Raw genomic sequence first — 20,203 nt, 5'->3', positions numbered from 1 at the left:
GGTCTACAACCCTTGCTGGAAATTATAACAGAAAAGTAAGAAGAAGAAATATAGAATGATTCAGACAAGTATTTTCTAAACTTAAATGAATTGGGGTATTTTCAATCAGTAATTACACTTTCAACACACTCCGGCTAAAGTATTGGCAAATCCACTACAGCCTAATAACTTGACCAATAACAATACTTTTATACAATGATAAACAAATGGCATGTTTTAAGTTTCTTAATTTGTCCAAATCCAGTTCCTATGGATGAGATTCCATTTAGCACATCTTGCAGGGACACACCTTTGCTATCCATGAATTATGCCTTGGCTTACCTAGAAAGAAAACAGATATCTTGGGTTATCTGGTGAAATATGGAAAGAGGAAAGAAGAAATAGAAGGAGGAGGGGAGGGAGAGATGGAAGGAGGGAGGGAAGGAGGGAAGAAAAGGAAAAAAAAATTGCCTATCATTTCTATACTTCTTTTCTATCCTGAAATAAAATATATTAATATAATAAAAATATTCCTGTCTTATAAGCCAGGTAAATACATTTTAATTGCACACATTCATAATAGGCTGTTTTTATTTAATTGCCCAGGATGATGAAACTTTCAATAAGATGAGTTTGATTTAAAATTAGTAAACTTCCATTTATTTTGAGCAGCTTAATTGTTCTTGGAGAAACCTACAACTGCAGTGTTAAGGTCAAATCTTATAAATTTTAGGTGAAATATGGTTTGAGTTATAGAATTGAAACAGCACTTATTTCTCAGACTACTTAAATGATTGTCTCTGTAGGCTAAAAAATCACTTTATTTAAATTAATTTGTCTATCAAACTAACTGGAGCATTGTGCCTTAATTAATTATTTTTAAAAATACTCATATTAATGACGTGATCATGAATAGTAACTCCCACTCCTGGCAAAAAGCTGATTCTTTGGTTAGTTAAACCTATTTTGTATACTAAATGTATGTGTGTATGTATTAGTATACAATTTTATATTCTTTCAAAAATCATGTTGATGTTTAAATTTTCTTTTTGGGTAAATTAATAAAGATATTGATACTGTTAAAAATGACTAGAAGAGGTTATATTTTACTCCTGAATTGTTCTTACTTATTCTAGAACACTTTTTTTTTTAGCACTAACCATAAGAAGTGCGTTCTTGATGGCTGTGATTGATGGTTGCTCACACATTCCACATTTTTTCTGCTTCATGCATCATCATCAGCCATCTCCAACACTCCAGTCCTGAATCTGTCCTACTTTCTGATACCTGATTTTTGCTGGTGATTCATGAGCCAGAATAGTAAAAGAAAAAAAAAATCCACTTTGGCTTTTCACAATATAGTATCCCCTAAAAACTCTATGAGAAGTCTAGTTTTGTTCGTCAGATTCATGCAAATGTAATATTGATTGACAATGATGTATATAGATCTACACATATAACATGCTATGTAAAAACCACTAAAATATTCTATTAATGGCAGAATGCATACTGAATATAAACTACTTCAGAATGAGGTGAAAACACTTATGGGAATGCATTTTTCTAGACTTCCAGGCTCTCTCTTGTCACTACTACTTTCAGCTGTAGCTACTTTTAAGTACACTGACTCTAGTGCACTAAGAAGAAAAATTCTTAACTTTCCAAGCCAATAAAGTGATAAAAGCTCAAGGTCTCTCATCAACACTTGCATAAAAGTTGTGAATATCACACTAAATTTTTTTTTTATCATCATGAGTGTAAAGACGAGGAACAAAGAATCCTTTTTTTATATTATTCTGGATAATGGGGATTGAACTTTAATCACTGTATAAGAAACAGTTAACAAGAAGTTAACCAGAAAAAGACTCAACTGAACTATTTTTGTGATAACATTTTTCAGATTCAGAAGCAACCAGGCCTTAAAGAGCCAAAGAAAGAAAGGCTAATGGCCCTAAAATCTCAAGAAAGGGAGCTGCAAGTTCATGATGTTGTCTAGATGCTTCTATTACGAGACATCAAAGTTATTCCCACAGGTTTCAGGAACATATAAATGCCAGTGAAGGAGCAAGCAGACTTCACGGAGTCTAAGGCAGAAACTTCAACCTGGGATTCACCTGTGAGTCAAAACTCTTGGCTAATGAATTATTCCAAAGAAAAGGCACGGCTGAAAGATACTTTCCCCTATCAGACAAGACCCCCAGGTTCACGAGCAGGGTCACAGTAACAGGAATGCTTTGGTCTAAAGGTGCTTTGTCAACCTTAATGGACTCCAGGCACTCACCTGGGTATACAGTTTGAACCAATAAAGTGAGCACAATGGCATGATGAATAAGGTAGAGCGCTCCAGAGACCAGGTGAACAACCACTCCACAAGGCATCTAAATTGTGACCTATATGCAGACTGCGGCCCATTTACAAATGGATCATCCTAGTCAGTTTAGTGCTGGAGAAGGAGTGATGTCAACGTAGAAAATAAATCTGCACACTGAGTTCAAAACCCACTGCATTCAAAGACAACTCACAAGGTCGATCTTACTACTTTATATAAGTTCTGAAAATGTGATTTTATTAGTGATATTTTAAATCACTCTATCAACATTTAGAATATGAACTTCATTTTTTTCCAAAACATAGCTTTTCTGTGCTTCAATGGCCCTCTTACTTTTTGCCTAAGAAAACAAGTTTGTATTAGCAATATGAAGCCATAAGAGCTAAAGTAAAATGATCTTTAGAGGATTTGCAAAGAAAAGACTTTATTTGGAAAGAACCATATACGAAGCAGTATTCTTGAATAGTGCTTTGATGGGAAAAGGATGTTTTGTTTTCATTTTCTGTATACTGCTCAAACAACTGTTCTATTCATTAAAAATGATGTAATAAATATATTAGTCATTTAGCATTGCATAGATAAAATCATGTAAGGTCAATACCCATTAAAGCTGGAAGACTGACCACATTCAACTTTGTAACGGGGGGATTTTGCATGTATGTGAAGATGTTAAAAGGAATTTTAAATAAGTGATAATAGTCCAGTTGAAAATGGTAAGAATGATGCATTCAGATTTAAATGCCCTCCTTTCCATGCAACAAATAAGGAATATACTAATGGAATTATAAGCTTAGCTACTGAAGTACCTCTACTGGTAGGAAGACTTCTTCCCAAATCTCACCACTTAAAACCCCCAAATTTTGTTTTTTCTTTTAACTAAGGAGCTTAATATTTTCCAGGGAAACATCCTTCATACATGGTAAACAGAACTACCTAAACCACCAGAGTAATGCTTATAGTTTTGGAGCCACCACATTTTGAACGACCTGATATTCTGAAGTTAATTTTTGGACATTGAAAAGTAGACAGGCATATTTTTGTAGTTCAAAAAAGTCCCTCTATGCCACCACATCCACACATAAAATACAAAACTTATTTTCCTCCACATTCAGTTTTAAGGATTTTGCCAATGGAATGGTCATACTTTAAGGAAATGCACTGTCTCATCAAAATCTTTCTTACTAAACAAGCACCTCTGTCAGAAGTGTCTTAATTTCTTATCACGAATTTTATTCACACAAGGAGCAATAAATAATTCATGTCGCTGCCTCTTTGTTGTGTGTCCCTGAACTGCGCAGAGCTGGAAGGCTGACAGCTGTGTCAGGACAAGCACCAAAGATCTGACATGACAAGTGACTAACAAGTTTCTTTCAGTTCATAGCGAAAGAAGACAATGGCCCAAAGTGCAGAAAGAAATCCTGAAACAAAATAAAACTGCTTCTTTCTTTTTACCGAAGTGTTTGCTATGAGCTTATTTCCAACCCACAAGCCCTGGTCATTTTATAGGACTGCCCAGCCCCCTACTCCTCACACTCACTTGGCCATTTACTCCTGGCCACGGATCAATATGAGCAATTCTTGGAGAAATACGATGTCTCCATGACAACCAAGCCACAAATTCTCAGTGGAAGGCAGTGAGACCAGTAGTGAACTCTCCAGAGGTTTCTAGGCCTATAACGCAAGATGTCTTAAAATGCAGGAATGGACAGAGGAAAAAGCCAGAGTAATTCATTCTTTATTACTAGTTTAATGATGTCCAATGTACAGAACAGTACTCACTTTTTAAGTTAAGATTCTTTATCTTTACCTATATTTTCTAATTAATCTTTCTTTTTTGATATATCCTTTTGTTTGTATCAATCAGATAGAGTATGTTATATTTCAATCTCATTACAATTCCATGCATATTAAGGGATGGTGGACATTTATTCTACTTTTGAAATGGTATAAAGCTGATCTATTCTGGTCAAAAAACAATGGACACTTGGGTAAAAACTTGACTCGTGGATTTAAAACTTGACTCATGCCTGACAAACTGGTTGATAGAAAACAGTTGATTAAGACACTTTAAAAAACCTAGTCAGAATCTGGCAATTTTAGTCCAAATGAATAGTAATTTTTAAATAATTTTTATTATATAAACTTAACTACCATTATCTTCTACTTTTTAGAGTGACATTAATCTACAGTCTTTGTTTAGACATGGCAGGGGGTCGGGTTAATTTGCTCATTAAAAATTTCTGCCATTGGCAAAGACACCGTTTCCCAGTTGCCTGGGATGCTAAAGCAGAAGGGTGGTTGAGAATGGGCACGCAGCAGAGTTCATCTTTTGAGGCATCTTGGTGTAGTGGAGACGACTGATATCCATTGCCATCGCCACTGGGCATACTGGGGTTCTGAGATGACTTAGGGGACCTGACATAGATTGCAGGCTGCACCTTTCACTGAAAATTAAATCTCAGTAGCTCTCCTCGGGGAAGGATCAGGGGACTGTTTGCAGCTGCCCCCTGTCAGCGAAGGCTACAAGATTTGGAAATCTCTTAACTAAGCTGACAGGCCACAGAGAGGATGAATCAAAAATATGATACTTGGATCGGCACACAAAGATGTGAGAGAGTGGAGGGGACACAGCAGCCAGATAAAACAGGAAAAAAAATATTAAGGGGACAGGGGAGATATTTAACTCTTGCACTCGCAGCAATAAGGGACCTTCTGGTACCTTATGGCTCTGTAGTGATCCAGAAATGTCATTCAACTTTTACAAGATTTTTTTTCTTTTAATTAATTAGCTATTAAGACTAGGTATGCTTCAAAACAAGACAAAAACAGAAACAGAAATTCATGGTTTCTGGCCTTATCCTTCCAGTACATTTCTGTCTATTCTTTCAACAAAGAAAAAAATAACTTTGACATAGAGTAAATTTGATTTCCTGATGAAGAGTTAACCATTTTCTTTTCTTGTCATTCTAACGGTTGACAATATCCATTACTGTCATGCTAAAATACTCTCATCCCAGTTAAAGTTCCATTTGTATTTAGAAAGATAAATAGAATTGTAATGATGACAATTTGTATTTCTTTTCTCTCCATCTCTGCACTTCCACTTGACTCTTGTTAGATAAAATTATTTGAAATATTTAAAACGTTACCACTTTTCTAGTTTTCAATCCCTGCCTCTATTAACCAGTTTAGCCTAAAATTGATGATAATGAACTAATAGCATCAGCTTCCCTTCTCAGTCATGAAGCCTTTGTACTTCCTCCAACTGAATTCTTGATGAAAGAAGATAACGGCTCCACACTGTGACCCCTGGAGGTGACCATTAATTTGACAGTGCAGCTGCTAAGAGAAAACAGAATTACAATGTCCTCTCCCCCAACTCCCTTGCAAGGATCCCAAAGCTGTGTCAAATTTATCATTTTATACTCGACTATTTTTAAATGGCCTTCACCTGGACTCCCAGACTCTTCCAAGACACATCTGTCAGGCATGTCCTCAGCATCTTGGAAGTTTGCCGGGTTTGAGTTGCTGTCATGCTTGACCGGACTGACTGGAGCTATGAGAGAAAGAGAGACAGAGAGACAGAGAGAGAGAGAGAGAGAGAGAGAGAGAGCGAGAGAGCGCAATGAAAAAGTAGTAGCAAACACCATTAATACATTTCCTTTCAGTTCCTCAGATATTTCCAGGGACACACTATGCAAACACAAATAATAAATGAAATAAAATGTATCCTCTTAGTATTTATTGGCAGACACGTAATTAGTTGAAAAATCTATAGATGTGACTTTATCTTAGAAGAAAAATAAGTTCATGGCATCAACTTAAAAGCTGCAAAGTAACAAAGTGATCTCTTTGAAGTAGAAATCGTATTTTTAATGCATAAATCTAAAACAATATAGTCAATTAACAGCAACAGGACACAGAGAGAAGAACATCAGGCTAGTCAATTAGAAAGACCAGCTCTATACTGGTGGCAGTGGCTCCTTTTGTCACACAAATCACAGCTAATGAACACTTGGTATGCATTTTGGTTCTCTTTCATTAAATTAAAAACTATGGTACCGACACTCCCCAAAAAGTCCTATAGGCAGTAAATTAAAAAATATAGAATAAATACACTGAAAATAATAATAAGGAGGCCTGGTGTTTTGAATGGTAGGTCTTCAGACAACTTGTCATGAGATATTTTTTCCTGCATAGGAATTACACCAGAAACAGAAGCTAGTACAGGAGTCTAAAATTTCCTATAAACATATTACACCCACAGAAATAGACTCAAATATCCTTACTTTTTCACAAGCTGTAATACTTGGTCTAAATTATCTCCATAAGTAACACATTTTCATATTACATTTGTTCTAGGATGCACTTGTTACAAAAAGGGGGTCTTGTCTTCATGAAGAAACTCAGTGAGCAAACAGAACAAAACAAGCCTCCAATAACGTGAATTACATCACACTTACCTGTCCATATACTATGGAATATAACAGGATTTTATCTATCCTAAGTCGCTGTAGTAGATACTACCACTATCTTTTCAGATCTTCATAACACGCACAACATATTTATAAGCCATAAATGCAATAAACAAAATATAAATTTATAAATCATAAATCATACTTGAAGTATGTTTGTTGGCACAGGGGAGTGGGCATGTCCTCTGTTTCTAAACCTCGATTAGGAGACAAGAGAGCAATGCAGAGGCTGGAGACTGTGCTACTTCACACATTCAGTAAGTGACATGAAGGGGTCCCACCTGAGGTCCAAGCAGCATTAGTAGTGCTCACATCTGCCACACTCCTCCATTTGTTTTCATGGAGTGTGCAGAGCATTGGTGATTATAACCTCAAGACCACGTAGACACACTTTGAAGGAGATGGATAACATAATTCTGGTTCAAATATTTCTTCCAGACAGTTTCACCAGCCCTGCCAGGACACAGAGAGTACTCCTCTGTTCTGCAGAAGTGTGAGCATAGTTTGAATTTACTGCTTCTCAGAAACCTTTTGTTTGGTAACAAAATATGGGAAAAGTATGAAATTCTTACTTTAAATAAATAAACCAAATTTTTTCATTTTGTACATTTGAATCTCCTAAAAAAGACAGGGAAGTAGGTGCCAGGTCTGTTTCATTCACACATTGCTGTGTTCCCCATATATAATAGTGTCTAGGTCATAGAAGGTACTCTCAAAAAATTTGTGAAATAAAAGAATGAACAAATGAATGAAGCAGAGGTGCCATGCTGGATGTCCTCCTGACCTAAGAGGATCTAAATATATGCTTTCAATGATCTTTCAGCTACATCTGTTCAGTTTCTTGTTTAGGTCCGCTTGAGACCAAGGATGTATATTTGCAAAATGGTGATGTCGGTTAGTCTGTGACTTGGAAGGAGAGGTATATATGGCCTAAGTAGTTATTGATGCATCTGTGTTTAACTTAATTGTCCTCAATTTAGGTCATACTTAAAGATTATTTTTGAATCCATAGATTTTTGTGAAATGTTTAAGTGGGATAATTAAATGCACCAAAGTTGCAGAATACTATTGTATTGGTCAAGATTTCCTGAACTGTCTTAATGATTTTTATCTCTATATATTTTATTTGTCAATTTTTTGAAATATTTCCATTGGTATTTATAACGGGGAGTAAATCATTAGCTAATTCTATTACTAAAAGCCAATAAGGTAACACCTCTCTATATTGGGGAAAATGCATTGCACTTGTCATCCAATACACTATTCTTCTAAAATTTAAAACTTTCCTTCCTTCATTCATTTATTCATTCCTCCAACAAATATTTATCCATCACTAAATATTTGGAAGATGCTATTCTAAATCAGAGACCTCAAAGAGGAAGAAGATATGGTATCAGAACAAGAAAGTACATGCCTGCAACCATTTTTAGTGGCAATAAAGTAGTTCCAGGATGAACTAACATCTCAAACCTCTCAAGAAAACCAGAAAGTTAGGTATACTTTTAGTTGCATGATCTTCATTAAATTCACACTGGTGGGTACTATGCAGCTATTTTGCTTGCACCTCTGATGTTGGAGGTGTGGTCTACGTGGGGGTGGAGGACTGGAGAGGGTTATTCTTCAGATATTTTGCCTAATTACACGTTGGCTTCCAGATTTGAAATGGTACAAGACTTTTCATTTTTACTGAGTGGTTCATAGAGCATCCAGTTAAATTTACTGTAGAAGTAAGGCCTGCATTCTATCAATTGGGAAGAGCACACGTTGGAGAGGTTAATTACTGCCATCCTGCTCTTTGTTTGTTTGATAGGCTAATACTTGCAACTGTTCTTTTGGGTGTTTTCAGTGATGTTTCATCATTAAACTCTGACATGATGTGTAACCAAGCCTTCTCTAATGTATCATTTCAAAAACGATGAAATCAACACATATTGATCTAGTGCTTATTATGGGTAGAGTTCTGTGCTAGACTGTGAAGGGTAAAAAATAAAAGCACTTTTAATGTGCCCTCATATAACTTGTGATCTAGCTGAAGTACGATGAAAACTAACAAGTAGGAGCATTAGAGATAATATTCTAAAAGTACCATGGTTTTTAGAAGTGCAGAGAATTCTTATTCTACAATAGGGTGGTTTGGATGTAAAATTTGAGTTAAATCTCTATGAGCAAGAATGTGGGAAACCCAAAGCAACCTCGTTCACGGCAAAGGAGAAAGGTTTGAACCCAGGCATGGGCAAAGAAGCCTAGGGTCACAAGTGCATCTGTTAAAAGAATGTTGCTGCCTACTTTGCTATGTATTTTTAATGAATTCTCCTTCTATGTCTCTTTGAGCTTTTCCTGAATTGCTGCTGTTGGCTAATTCCTCTCACCTGTAGAAGTTAGCTATAGACAGGTTTCTCCTTGCCTTAGATAGTCAATAATTCGATCTTTACTGATGGTGGGCCCATTTATCACAGTAAGTTGTCCTTTCACTATACATATTGACTTTTATTTATCAATACCAAAGTCCATTTGTAGCTCATCACTAAAGTTCTTGGATATTTTCAGTAGTTTTTGAAGGTGCATTTTAGAACTTGGCAGAGAAATACTTTTGACATCGATATAGTGCAAATGGTTGCTAGGCTCATCTTTAGCTTAAAATCAACTGTTTATTTCCTTTGTAATGGATTCTAAAATAGTGCACTTTTGGGGGCGGGGGCAAAAAAGACAAACTCTACTTGACAGTTCTACTGCTGAAAGACTTAAGTGTAAGGCTGTCCCATTTACTCATTACACAACTCGAAATACCGACAACTGAAAGGCCAGTGCTCTAAATATCTTGGCAATATCTTTGGTAGTTAGTTACCGGGAGGAGTCCGTGTACTATGTATGGATGTGTTCGGCTATGTTGCATTTAACTGTGAGTGTAATTCTGCTAGATCTTAAAGAAATGAATGGTTCAGCCAAAGACGATATGAAATCAGTAGTTCTTAAACCACATTCAAGAACGCCTTCGGAGAAAACCCAGAAGATTGTAAGGGGAAGACTCTATAGAAGGATCTATTGTTAAAAATGAAAAATGTGGTGGCAGGGTCATCAATGGCAATGCTCCTCCACCTTCCTCTGTTCTCTGTTTTGGTTTTGGTTATCCTCTAAAAATTCCCTCCTTCCTTTTCTCATCATTTGCAGAAAGATGGTGTTAGCTGTTAGAAGTACACAACAAACAATTCCAAGAAATATCTCCCCAAACCACAGCAAGGGAGCGGCCACTAGAAAGAAGTATCTATCCACTTCCACAAATAGCAGCTGGCTCTTCCAAGCTAGGTCACTACTGTCATACAAATAGACACCTTGTTAAAAATCCATATCATTTAGTATGAATAAAATCTGCAGCTCCAAATAATATTTTCAATACAGTGACTTATGAGTGATTTAAAACTAGATCCCATTCATCATATTATAGACTTTTGGGAAGTAATGGGGATATTTATAGGAAAATCATCAATAAAAAGATACAGTTTGAAATGTTGGTCAACTGAATAGAACAAACCACTGTAACACCAGATAAAACCCAGATAAAAACAATCTTATTCACATATTAATCAAGGACATAAAAATAATGTACAGGTTGCAAAGGTCAGGAAAGACTACAAGACAGCTCAGACCTGTGGCATGAACAGTAGAAAAGAAATCAAAGACCTGAGTTCAAATCTACTAGCTTAATATGGTGGCCAAGAGTTGATCACCCCTCTGCTTGATAATTTAGGTATTTTTCCAATCTTAAGGAATCACTATGAAATAAACTAAAAAATATCTTTCTACAGGCTTGGAAGAAAGAAAACTGACATCAAATTCAAGTAGAAGTAAATATTAACAGAAGACTGACAGATCACAAAAGAGTGCAACACATTTTAAATTGGAGGGAAGCATAATCCTTGAAAGACTTTAAGTGATCCACCAAATTTGTAAACAAAGAAGATGTTATTTGAACAAACCTCAAATTCAGTTTACAAAGTGGCTTCTCTCGCACAGATGTCTTATCAGGAAAATGTATCTAGCTAAAGAGCTACATACATATTACCCCTACTTTAAGAGTATCTATTGAGATAATCAAATGATAGGACCTTTTGATTGTATTTGAATAGCAATAGCTACATCCTGCATCAGACTTCAGGCTTACTTTGTCTTCAGTGTGGACTGGAAACTGAAAAAGAAAATTCATATAGACACATCCAAAATTAAATTAGGTATCTAGTGCTTTTTTTATAACTGAGTAATAACTATTTTATGAACGAGTTCAGCAAGATGAGTTAACATCAGACTTAGGTGTTTTTGACGTCTTGCTGCAGTTGTAATCTGACATGGAATACTATTTTTTCAGTGGCATTTTCTAGTATGAATTGCTTTAATAATAACATACTTTTGAACTAGGAAAAAAAATAATTTTCCAAAATACTGTGAAGAGTAACTATTATCTTGATATTCTTACCTAGATTATAGAATTATTATTTTCTTTAAATACACACACACAGAGGATCAAATTATTGATGACTATTTAGGCTAAGGGAAAAAATTGTCTGTAATTAACTTCTAATTAATTGATAAGAATGAATTATGGGTAATTTGGGTAAAGACAGATGTGAATGAGAAAGAGGTATCAATTATTTCCTGAATCTTTTTAAACACTACTGCACTCCTCTCAAATACAGAAATTCCTCTGTTATCCAGAATGTTTGAGCAATGGGCTGCTTTGGTTGGGCTGATCAGCAAGCAAATACTACATCTGTAGCCTAACGCAAAGCACAGGCAGGTCCTCAAGAGTGCTCATCAAATGACTAAGTGAAACTGCTAACAAGGATTCCTAAGAATTAAAGAAGAAATGATTTTGCAGTTTCAGGGGAAAATCTCAAGGTCTAGGGTTTACAGCTCAAATTTATCCAAACATATCTAATGATCTATTGTAAATACCATCAGGCAGTCTGGATAAGGAAGGAGACACTATCTGTCATATTTTTGAATGGGAAATAAAATTCCTCACTGTTTAGCACCCAAACATACATGTGAATTGAAAAAAAAAATAAAATAAACAATCTCATTACAGAGATGAACTTATGAATTCCCAGGGAGAGAATGTGTTGTATTGGAAAAAATCTCAATTAATAGGACTCGGAAGATATGATTTTAATCTCACCTCTGCTCCTAACAGGGTGACCTTATGCATGTCATTTCACTTTCCTGGCGTCAGGTTCTTTTCTTTATAAAATGAGGGAGTTGGAATGAACAGCCTCTTTGCTGCCCTCCAGCTCTGAGACTCAAATATTCTGGTTAAGTATCCAACACCACTCAGTATATCATTGAACAGGGTAATGAGAGGATGAATAACAACTACACTAGACTTGGAAATAAGGACTTCTGAGACTCTTTCTCGATTAAATAAGATTGGTATTTTCCTGAAAGAGGACTGGCTTCTTTTTAGCTTCAGTTCCCCAGGCATAAAGGTTCTCACTTATAGTTTGTTGAATGTAAATGGGTTATGGAGAGGTGTGGTGTTCCTGTGGAATTGCATTTTCCTTAATTCAGTATAGTCTTAAAGAATCAGCATAAGCTCGGGCCGGCCCGTGGCTCACTCGGGAGACTGTGGTGTTGAGAACACCAAGGCCCCGAGTTCAGATCCCATATAGGGATGGCCGGTTAGCTTGCTGGCTGAGCGTGGTGCTGACAACACCAAGAAGTCAAGGGTTAAGATCCCCTTACTGGTCATCTTTTAAAAAAAAAAAAAAAAAAAAAAGCAGCATAATCTCAATTCTTCCTATTCCTTTTATACGAAAGGATGCATCTAGGAAGTCACTTTGTCTTAGTCATGCTAGGCACAAAAACCTCTAATCAAATTATCTAAACTACCAGACCAAAACAGATGATAGGGACGTAGAATAGAAGAGAGTATGACAAAGAGAAAATACGTAAGCTGGGAAGTAGAAAAGGAGCATAACAGGGGATAACTCAACTGTGTTTCTCCTTCCTGATGCATATTCTCACTCCCAACCAGGCTGAATCTCAGGGTTCTCAGTAAGACGTTTGCTAGCTTTCTTTGTGTGTTCCTTCAGAGGACCATCTCCTCAGCAAGGAGTGTTGTAAGGAGAGAGGTGGTGAGCAGATGAGCAGCCACATTTTTTTTAACATCAAATCAAAATAATCTCCATGACTTAGGTCTCTGAACATTTTTGAGTAAATTCAGAGTGGAAATAACTCAGGGAAATATTACTTATTATCATTTATATAATAAGTATAATAAGTATATATATAAATAAGTATATATAAAAATAAATATATATATAAATTAATAATTTATAAATATCTATAATTTGGTAAAGAGAACTTCTAGATGTAAGAAGTAAAATGGTCAAATCAGTAAGCTTGAGCTCAGCTTTCTATACCATAGAGATAATTATTTAAGAAAAAGGGACTCAGGAACATCTTATCTGAGGGGACTTCATCATCACCAAAAGGAAGTATAGATGCTGAATAAGTACTAAGAATGCATTGAAATTAAATCATGCACTCTAAGCAGTTTACGTTCTACAAAAGTCATTTGGCTTTACTAATAAGGGCCAAACCCTATGGTAAGTATGAAAATGCATTATTTTTACTACTGTTGAGAAATTCAAGAAAATGCTAAGTTGAAATAGGAATAGAGTCCAAAGAAGAAAACAAATAGATCCCCACATATTGATAAATTGAAGACAGTCAGTAAAGACAGAACTCTAAGAGGAATTTATAGTTAACTTCCCAGCTTGTATTTGGAAATACAGAAGGTCAGGAAAACAAAAGAGACCCTTGAATCAAAAGAGCATCAAGCTAGCATTTGAAACTAGAGATAAACATAATTTATATATGAACTTAAGAAAAGGATTCACAGCAGAGGGCAATTTAAGCTACAGCAAAGGCTACAGTTATCCATAAGGAAAAGAACCAAAAACATTCCCTTTTGAATCACTGGGAGCAGAAACTGTCGAATGGCACTAGCACTGGAATTCATAAGAGCAGCAAAATCTCTGTAGGCCAGACCTAAGACAACACCATCAGTGTGGAAGGAATGGTTGGAAGGCAGTCTCAAATTCCCAGCTGATAGCCATCCCTGTCTCAGGGGGAAATCTTGTCTTAGTCAAGTGTCAGTGCTCTTTCATCTCCCAGACAGGAAGTGGAAAATAAGAAAATCAAATTATCTAGACTATGCCTTTGCTTTCTAGTTCTTTGTCAACATTAAGAAGGATGCAAGGAAGAAAAGGTCTATGTTACCACATTTTGTATCATTAGCCTTAGTTACTCTGTGTGTGATTTATCTGAATGACATCAAAATGGTGTTAGTGTACTTGAGAATTTACCAAAATTGAATGGAAGATATGCTTGGATGCTAATAATGTGTTTTACCACTGTATTATACTGTAATCAATAATGTAATCAGTAGTGAGCATCACTTTCTCACACTCCACACCCCACACATGCGTTCACATAAAACATGGGAAGCACAGGTGGTCTGTCTGCCCTGATTGCTTTTTATGGTCACACATATCAAATGTGGCCACTCATTTAAAAATATTAATTTCATTGGGAGATCAATAATTGGAAGATGCCTTCTCAAATCATCAAACTATATTACTGTATATTTTGGACTAATATCTCTCTAAGAGATGGTTGTCCAAAATATAGAAATGACCTTGATAAGTAGTACAGAGTCTTGTTTTGATACTAGACAAGTCAGTAATATCTACAAATAAAGAATAAGAGAAACACACCTAAAGAAAACAAAGTTTTAAAGAGCAAACATACATGCGGATAAAGGGAAACTAGTGAATATAATCTAATGAGATTTACTGAAAGCTAGGTTTAATACAAAGGAGATGTTATCATAATTGGAAAATTAAGAAGTAGGAAATGCAAGGTAAGAGACAAACTGATATTTCTAGATAAGACAGTTTCCTAAATTAGTGTAAAATATTCCTCTTAATATATTTTTACAAATTCCTTGGAAAAATACATGGTAAAATTTCCAGGACACTAAGGGTTCCTGAGTTGTGAAATGTTAGCTAAGCTATAGAAAAAAATTGTAAGGCAGAATCAATGGGAAGAAATGTTGCATACATACTTCGGCATAGTTGTGTTTAGGGAAACATTTAAAGGAAACATGATCCCAAGTATATGTAACAAGAACATGGTGCCAAGCTACCATATGCTGTGAGTCAGGGACATTGTGCCAATGTGTGCTTTAGGAAGGGAATGAGTGACACAATAAACCAATCACAAAAAACCGAAGTGAGCCCATGAGGTGACTGCACTTGGAACCCTGCAAGTGTCTTTAGTCATTGTAGCCCGTACAAGAACCATGGAATTCTTAAGAGGCCAATGAAAGGTCTTGGAGGAAGTAAGGGGCAGGTGAGTTTATTAGTATAAGAATATCTCAGGAAGAAATTAGGAAAGTCAAGACTCCAGTCTGGAAGTAAATCTGAAGAAGAGTGTGACTGGTATTTGTAAAAGTGCTAAAAAGTTATATGTAATTATGATTAATTTTCTCACCTCCAGTTCCTCCAGCCCCTCAAGATGATTATATTCTCCCCCTACTTTCAATTACCAGAGTCATTCCCTTATTCTAATAGCCTGATAACAGCTGTCTCTCCCTCTCGTTGTTCTTTACACTGAGACAAGTCATATCCCTAAAACCAGGGTCCAATCATGTGGCTCCGATGTAGAAAAACCCACAATGACCTGTGTTCAGTCAGCAATGGGAAATTCCGGAGCCATGGACTTGAAGGCCTTTTGTAATGCAGCCTCAACTCACATTTAGTGGTTTCTCACTGGATGCTACCCCTCTGCCAACCTTTCCCATCTCAGACTCTTACATCATACACTGGATGAGACCACTCATTGCCCTCTGGAGACGCCATTTATTTTCTGCATCAGTGTCTTTGTGCAGATCCCTGGCTTTGGATAGTCTCTTTCATTCCAATCTCCAATTCTTTGCTTGCCAAAATATTACTCTTTATTGAAGACTTAGTTCAGATTTTATCTTTTCCATGACATTTTTATCAACTCACCAGTTTACATTTTTCTCCCCTTTTCTGTCTTCATTAGCACTTTATTTGGTCTGTGCTATACTTCTAATCTCACTCTTTGGATCTTACTTCTGACTACCCCACTGGATAATAGGGAAGCAAATTATTTTAGACACACCTAGAAATTTTGAGGCCGATGTCATGAGGACAGCTTTGCCTCTCTACAGTGGAACCTCTGATACTGCAATCAGAAGACTGGACTAGAAAAATCAGAGTCCTGACCTAATTTGTCAGTTTCTGTCATCCTTAGCTTATCTCAGACAGCTGGAAATTTATAGATAGTATGCTTGTTCCACAAATATGATGAGTCTAATGCTCATGGGACATCTGTCTTATGGGCAGTGAGGGCTAAGGAAGTCTACTTTCTCTACATTGAATGTTTATGTAGACATTGGGTGGACCATATTGAGCAAGATCTCTAGGCCGAAGCATTATTTATACAACACTCACTTCCTTATCCTTCAAAGAACTGTATAAAATTAGAGCTATGCATCTCAAAAGATTACACCTACTTTCTACAACAGAAGGGAAAATTCACTGATTTCCATTCTCTTTTTCTTATCATCATAAATTATAAATTAAAATTTACCTTAGTGATTTCATTTCTCTGAACTCAATGTACAGGCATAAAACAAATTTTGTTCTCACAGGACATCCCAATTTTTGTTTCATTAGTTCAAGAAAAAGGTCACTGAATGTTTAAAGCATTTGGTTTCATCTCTGCTATGATTCATGTTAACATCCACAGACATTCTATATACTGAAATGTATCTTATATATAAAATGTGTCTCCATGGATCCTGTAATGGTGGTACCTTCATGTAAAGTACTCAAAAGCTAGATTATAGACACAAGAGTCTAGGTGAGGTGACCAAAAATAGAAAATAAACATTTAATATTTTAAAAGTTTTTTGTTTTTTTTCACTAAGTTCCTATTCCAAGATAGATTTCTTTTTCTTCCCATAAAGGGCGAAATACTTTCCAAGGGTTAGGAGAGAGAATGCTTTTAAAAATTTTCCCCAAATATGAGGCCTAAATTTATATTCATTCTATTTTATACATTTTTATTCTATGTTAAACCATTGCACTGATATTTCATTCTACAGAGAAGGTGATAAAAATTTTTATTAATGCAATAAAAGAAAAAAGAAATAAGGATGATTTGTCATAATTTAACTAGATAAAATGAATTCTTCTGATCTTAATGTAAGAACAGACTATGATCTCTAAAGGAATACTGAATTATGGAAACATGATTTTTACATAATAGAACCATTTACACTTACCATTTAATCATATTAAACAATAATTCTTATGGGTCTATTGGCTCATATGCTTTCTTGTCTCTAAATTCTTTCTAGGGACGGCTAAGTTATTTTAAAGGGTTTTCTCATTCTATTGCTATTGAGGGGATTTTTCCCCCTCTAACGGCCAAAATTCTGTTTCTCATGCTGGGTAACTATGGGGAACCATGATTATCAGCTTTTGCATAGATCCTCCTTCTCTTCATGAATTAAATATCACATAAATTTATTCCTCAAAAACAAATAGAAAGAGAGGCAAGCTCTGGATTAAGCTCTTTTTGCCAAATTCTGGTCATTATTTTGTTTTAAAACCGTAAAGATCTTAGATAGGAAGGGCAAACCAAACACAGCACAGTTGGAGGCTGCAAAATGGCAGCTCAACCAAGGAGGAAGCAGCTATTTCCAGGGCCTTTCTGTCTTATTTCCCACAATAAAGCAGTAGTCTAACTTAGAAGCATTCAGTACAGCTAGAGGGAGGTAAACAACAATGCTTTAGAAGTCCATTTCATTGACAAATCTAAAACACAGATCAAAATGACCTTCTTCCAAGACTAAACAGCCACCCCCCCACCCCTCATCCTGTGGAACAGAATCTCAGAGATTCTAACCCACATATACCGCAAGATCCTGGCCTCCAGTCAGCCAGCTAGTTATCCACGGAAGCAGCTCAAGGCTGACACTCAGATTGACTGGTTCACACTAATTTACTTCACACAGATTCCATTTATCTCCTAGAAGATCCCCTGGCAGCAGCTTATAATGGCATATCCTAGGATGCCTGCCTGCATGCGTTTTTAAGGCGGCAGCGCTTGATGAATCTGAGTCCAGAAAACAGTTCACAGATTGAGGAGTAGGTGCAATCAGAAAACATCAAGAGGCACAGCTGGGACTTGGACGCCTGCTTGACTGGTCGGAGCAGCTGAGCATTAACTGTGTCTGCTTTTCTGCTGGCTGCTCACCATCACTGGGACAGATCAGAGAGCTACCCCCCTTTTTACCTTACCATTCGCCCTCCCAAGGAAAAGAGAAAAGAAAGTGCATCACCATCCCATAGTATGTGCAGCTGCAGAGAAAGCTAATTGGACCATTTAACCTTTACTCTTTAAATACGATGATGTTGCTGATCTCAGTAAAACTACAGCTGATAGATCTAAGGTTAAGATGCTGAATAGTTGTATGAGGCAAATTGGAGTTAGAAAAAGAAAGTAAAAGAGAACTCCAACTTTTTTTTAGTTACTTTCAACAATGAGATCTGAAGAGCTGGGTAAGACACTGTGATTGTAGAGCTAGTCTCGTTCCATCTAAAGAAAGAGAATGTGCCTTTGTGTTTTGCTCTCCTGTGTTTACCGTAGAGCTTGGGGGACAACACAGATGGGCTCAGTATTTATCCAATGAATAAATGGGTGGATGAGTGTATGAACAGACAAGTCACTATTCTCTATTCGACATTTTAGAGGTGTGGCGAACCACTGACCAGTAACATGGTTAGTATCCAAAGAGAGGGAATTAAGATCTTTTAATGACACTGAAGCCAACAGCATTAAATAATAACAATTCAGTGGCAAGTCAACCAAAGCAGTGACAAAGCACATTTAGTACTTAGAAGGTTAAGCACTGTGCTGTAATATCTGGTTGATGGAAAAAAGTAGCATTAAGGCTTTTGCATGGGCGTTGACATGATCGTGTTGTCTGCCTGCTGCCTTAAGCTTTGCAAAACAGCTGGGATCCTCTCCTTATAAGCTCCAACTCAAACAAGTTTAAGCAGTCCCAATCCATTTAAACAGAGGTACATAGAAGGAAGAATTTTACCGAGCACCATCATCACGTTTTTTCTTAACGAAAAACGGCATAATTGTGGGTTACACAGCTCCTTAATCTCACATTAAATCTAATAGATTACTGACTTATACTGAGCATGGCAGTCCCAGCTTTCTATATTGGTGTGCTTAATTTTAGGTCATTATCCTTTATTATGTGACTTGTAATCCCTAAAGCCCACCACTGTGTCTGGATATTTGGCAAGGATTGTACTTGGTAATACAGGGATTCGACTTCTAAGAGTGATAGTTTAATTGAATGATATAGTATCATTAGATGTTCAAAGAATTACATATATTGCTTTCCTTTTCTAATTGGCTAGTTTCTTGTAAGTGTCTCCTTCAACAAACATTGTTTAAGATTACTATTCAGTTTTAGGGACTCTACTGACAAGAACACCTCTCACAGATGAAAGACAAGTAGCTTATTTTATGGAAATTTACCTATATGCTATTAAAATACCCAATTCAACTAAAATTCTGGCTCATCTACAAATTGGGTGACCTTGGTCAAGTTATTTAATCCTTCTGTGCCTCAGTTTCCTCATCTACAAAATAGTCATAATTATGGTGCTCACCAGATGCATAGAATTGTTGTTACAATTAAATGAGTTAAAACATGCAAAGTGCTTAGATCGATGGCTCAAATGTAAAAGGCATAAGTAAACCCAATATTACTACTATTTTTATATTTGTCTTTGTCTAGAAATGTGTGAAAATGGCAATAAGATGTCCAACCTTCAAATCAAAGCACTTCATTTTATTTTACTAGTAATGTAGTAATATTTAAAATTTCTCTGGCCTATGAATGTAAGAAATATTTGGCAGTTATATAATTTTGATATTCATTTAAAATTGTGGAAATCTAGAAGCTACTGTTAGTGGCCCCCTTTAATTTTAAAAGTTTAAAGAGTGAAGTGGATTTGTATCCATTTAATGATCTCTATGGCCAAATAAAATCCTGCCTGAAGTCATCCGTAATTCTTCTTTTCATATCAAGAGTGCTGAATATGAAAGGTAGTAAAAATGGTTTCTAACTATGCTGATCAGATGACACAGAACCTCACTGGAAAGTTATTCTAAATAGCTTCTTTTTGCTGATAAATTTGCTGATAAATTAAGTAAAAATTAAATTTAACGAACATGATGATTTGTTAATGTCCTTTAGAAATATAGCAATAATCCTTATAGAGAAATTAATTTGGGTTTAGAG

At 36.1% G+C, this 20,203-nt stretch overlaps 1 protein-coding gene across 1 annotated transcript in view; it reads right to left on the bottom strand.

Annotated features, from left to right (window-relative positions):
* Nucleotides 1–265: 265 nt before the first annotated feature.
* Nucleotides 266–20,203, bottom strand: part of WDR72 (WD repeat domain 72) — a 196,335-nt gene continuing 176,397 nt past the window's right edge. The window contains exons 18-19 of the mRNA XM_063091708.1: nt 5,760–5,864; nt 266–321 (exon numbers count right to left, since the gene is read on the bottom strand). Coding sequence (XP_062947778.1) covers nt 266–321; nt 5,760–5,864 — 161 coding nt within the window. The remainder of the gene's footprint in view (nt 322–5,759; nt 5,865–20,203) is intronic.

The sequence above is a fragment of the Cynocephalus volans genome, chromosome 3 (assembly GCF_027409185.1).
Source record: "Cynocephalus volans isolate mCynVol1 chromosome 3, mCynVol1.pri, whole genome shotgun sequence".
Taxonomy (NCBI): Eukaryota; Metazoa; Chordata; class Mammalia; order Dermoptera; family Cynocephalidae; genus Cynocephalus; species Cynocephalus volans.
The sequence above is the reverse complement of the archived record's forward strand: the minus strand, read 5'-3'. Positions and strand labels throughout refer to the sequence as shown.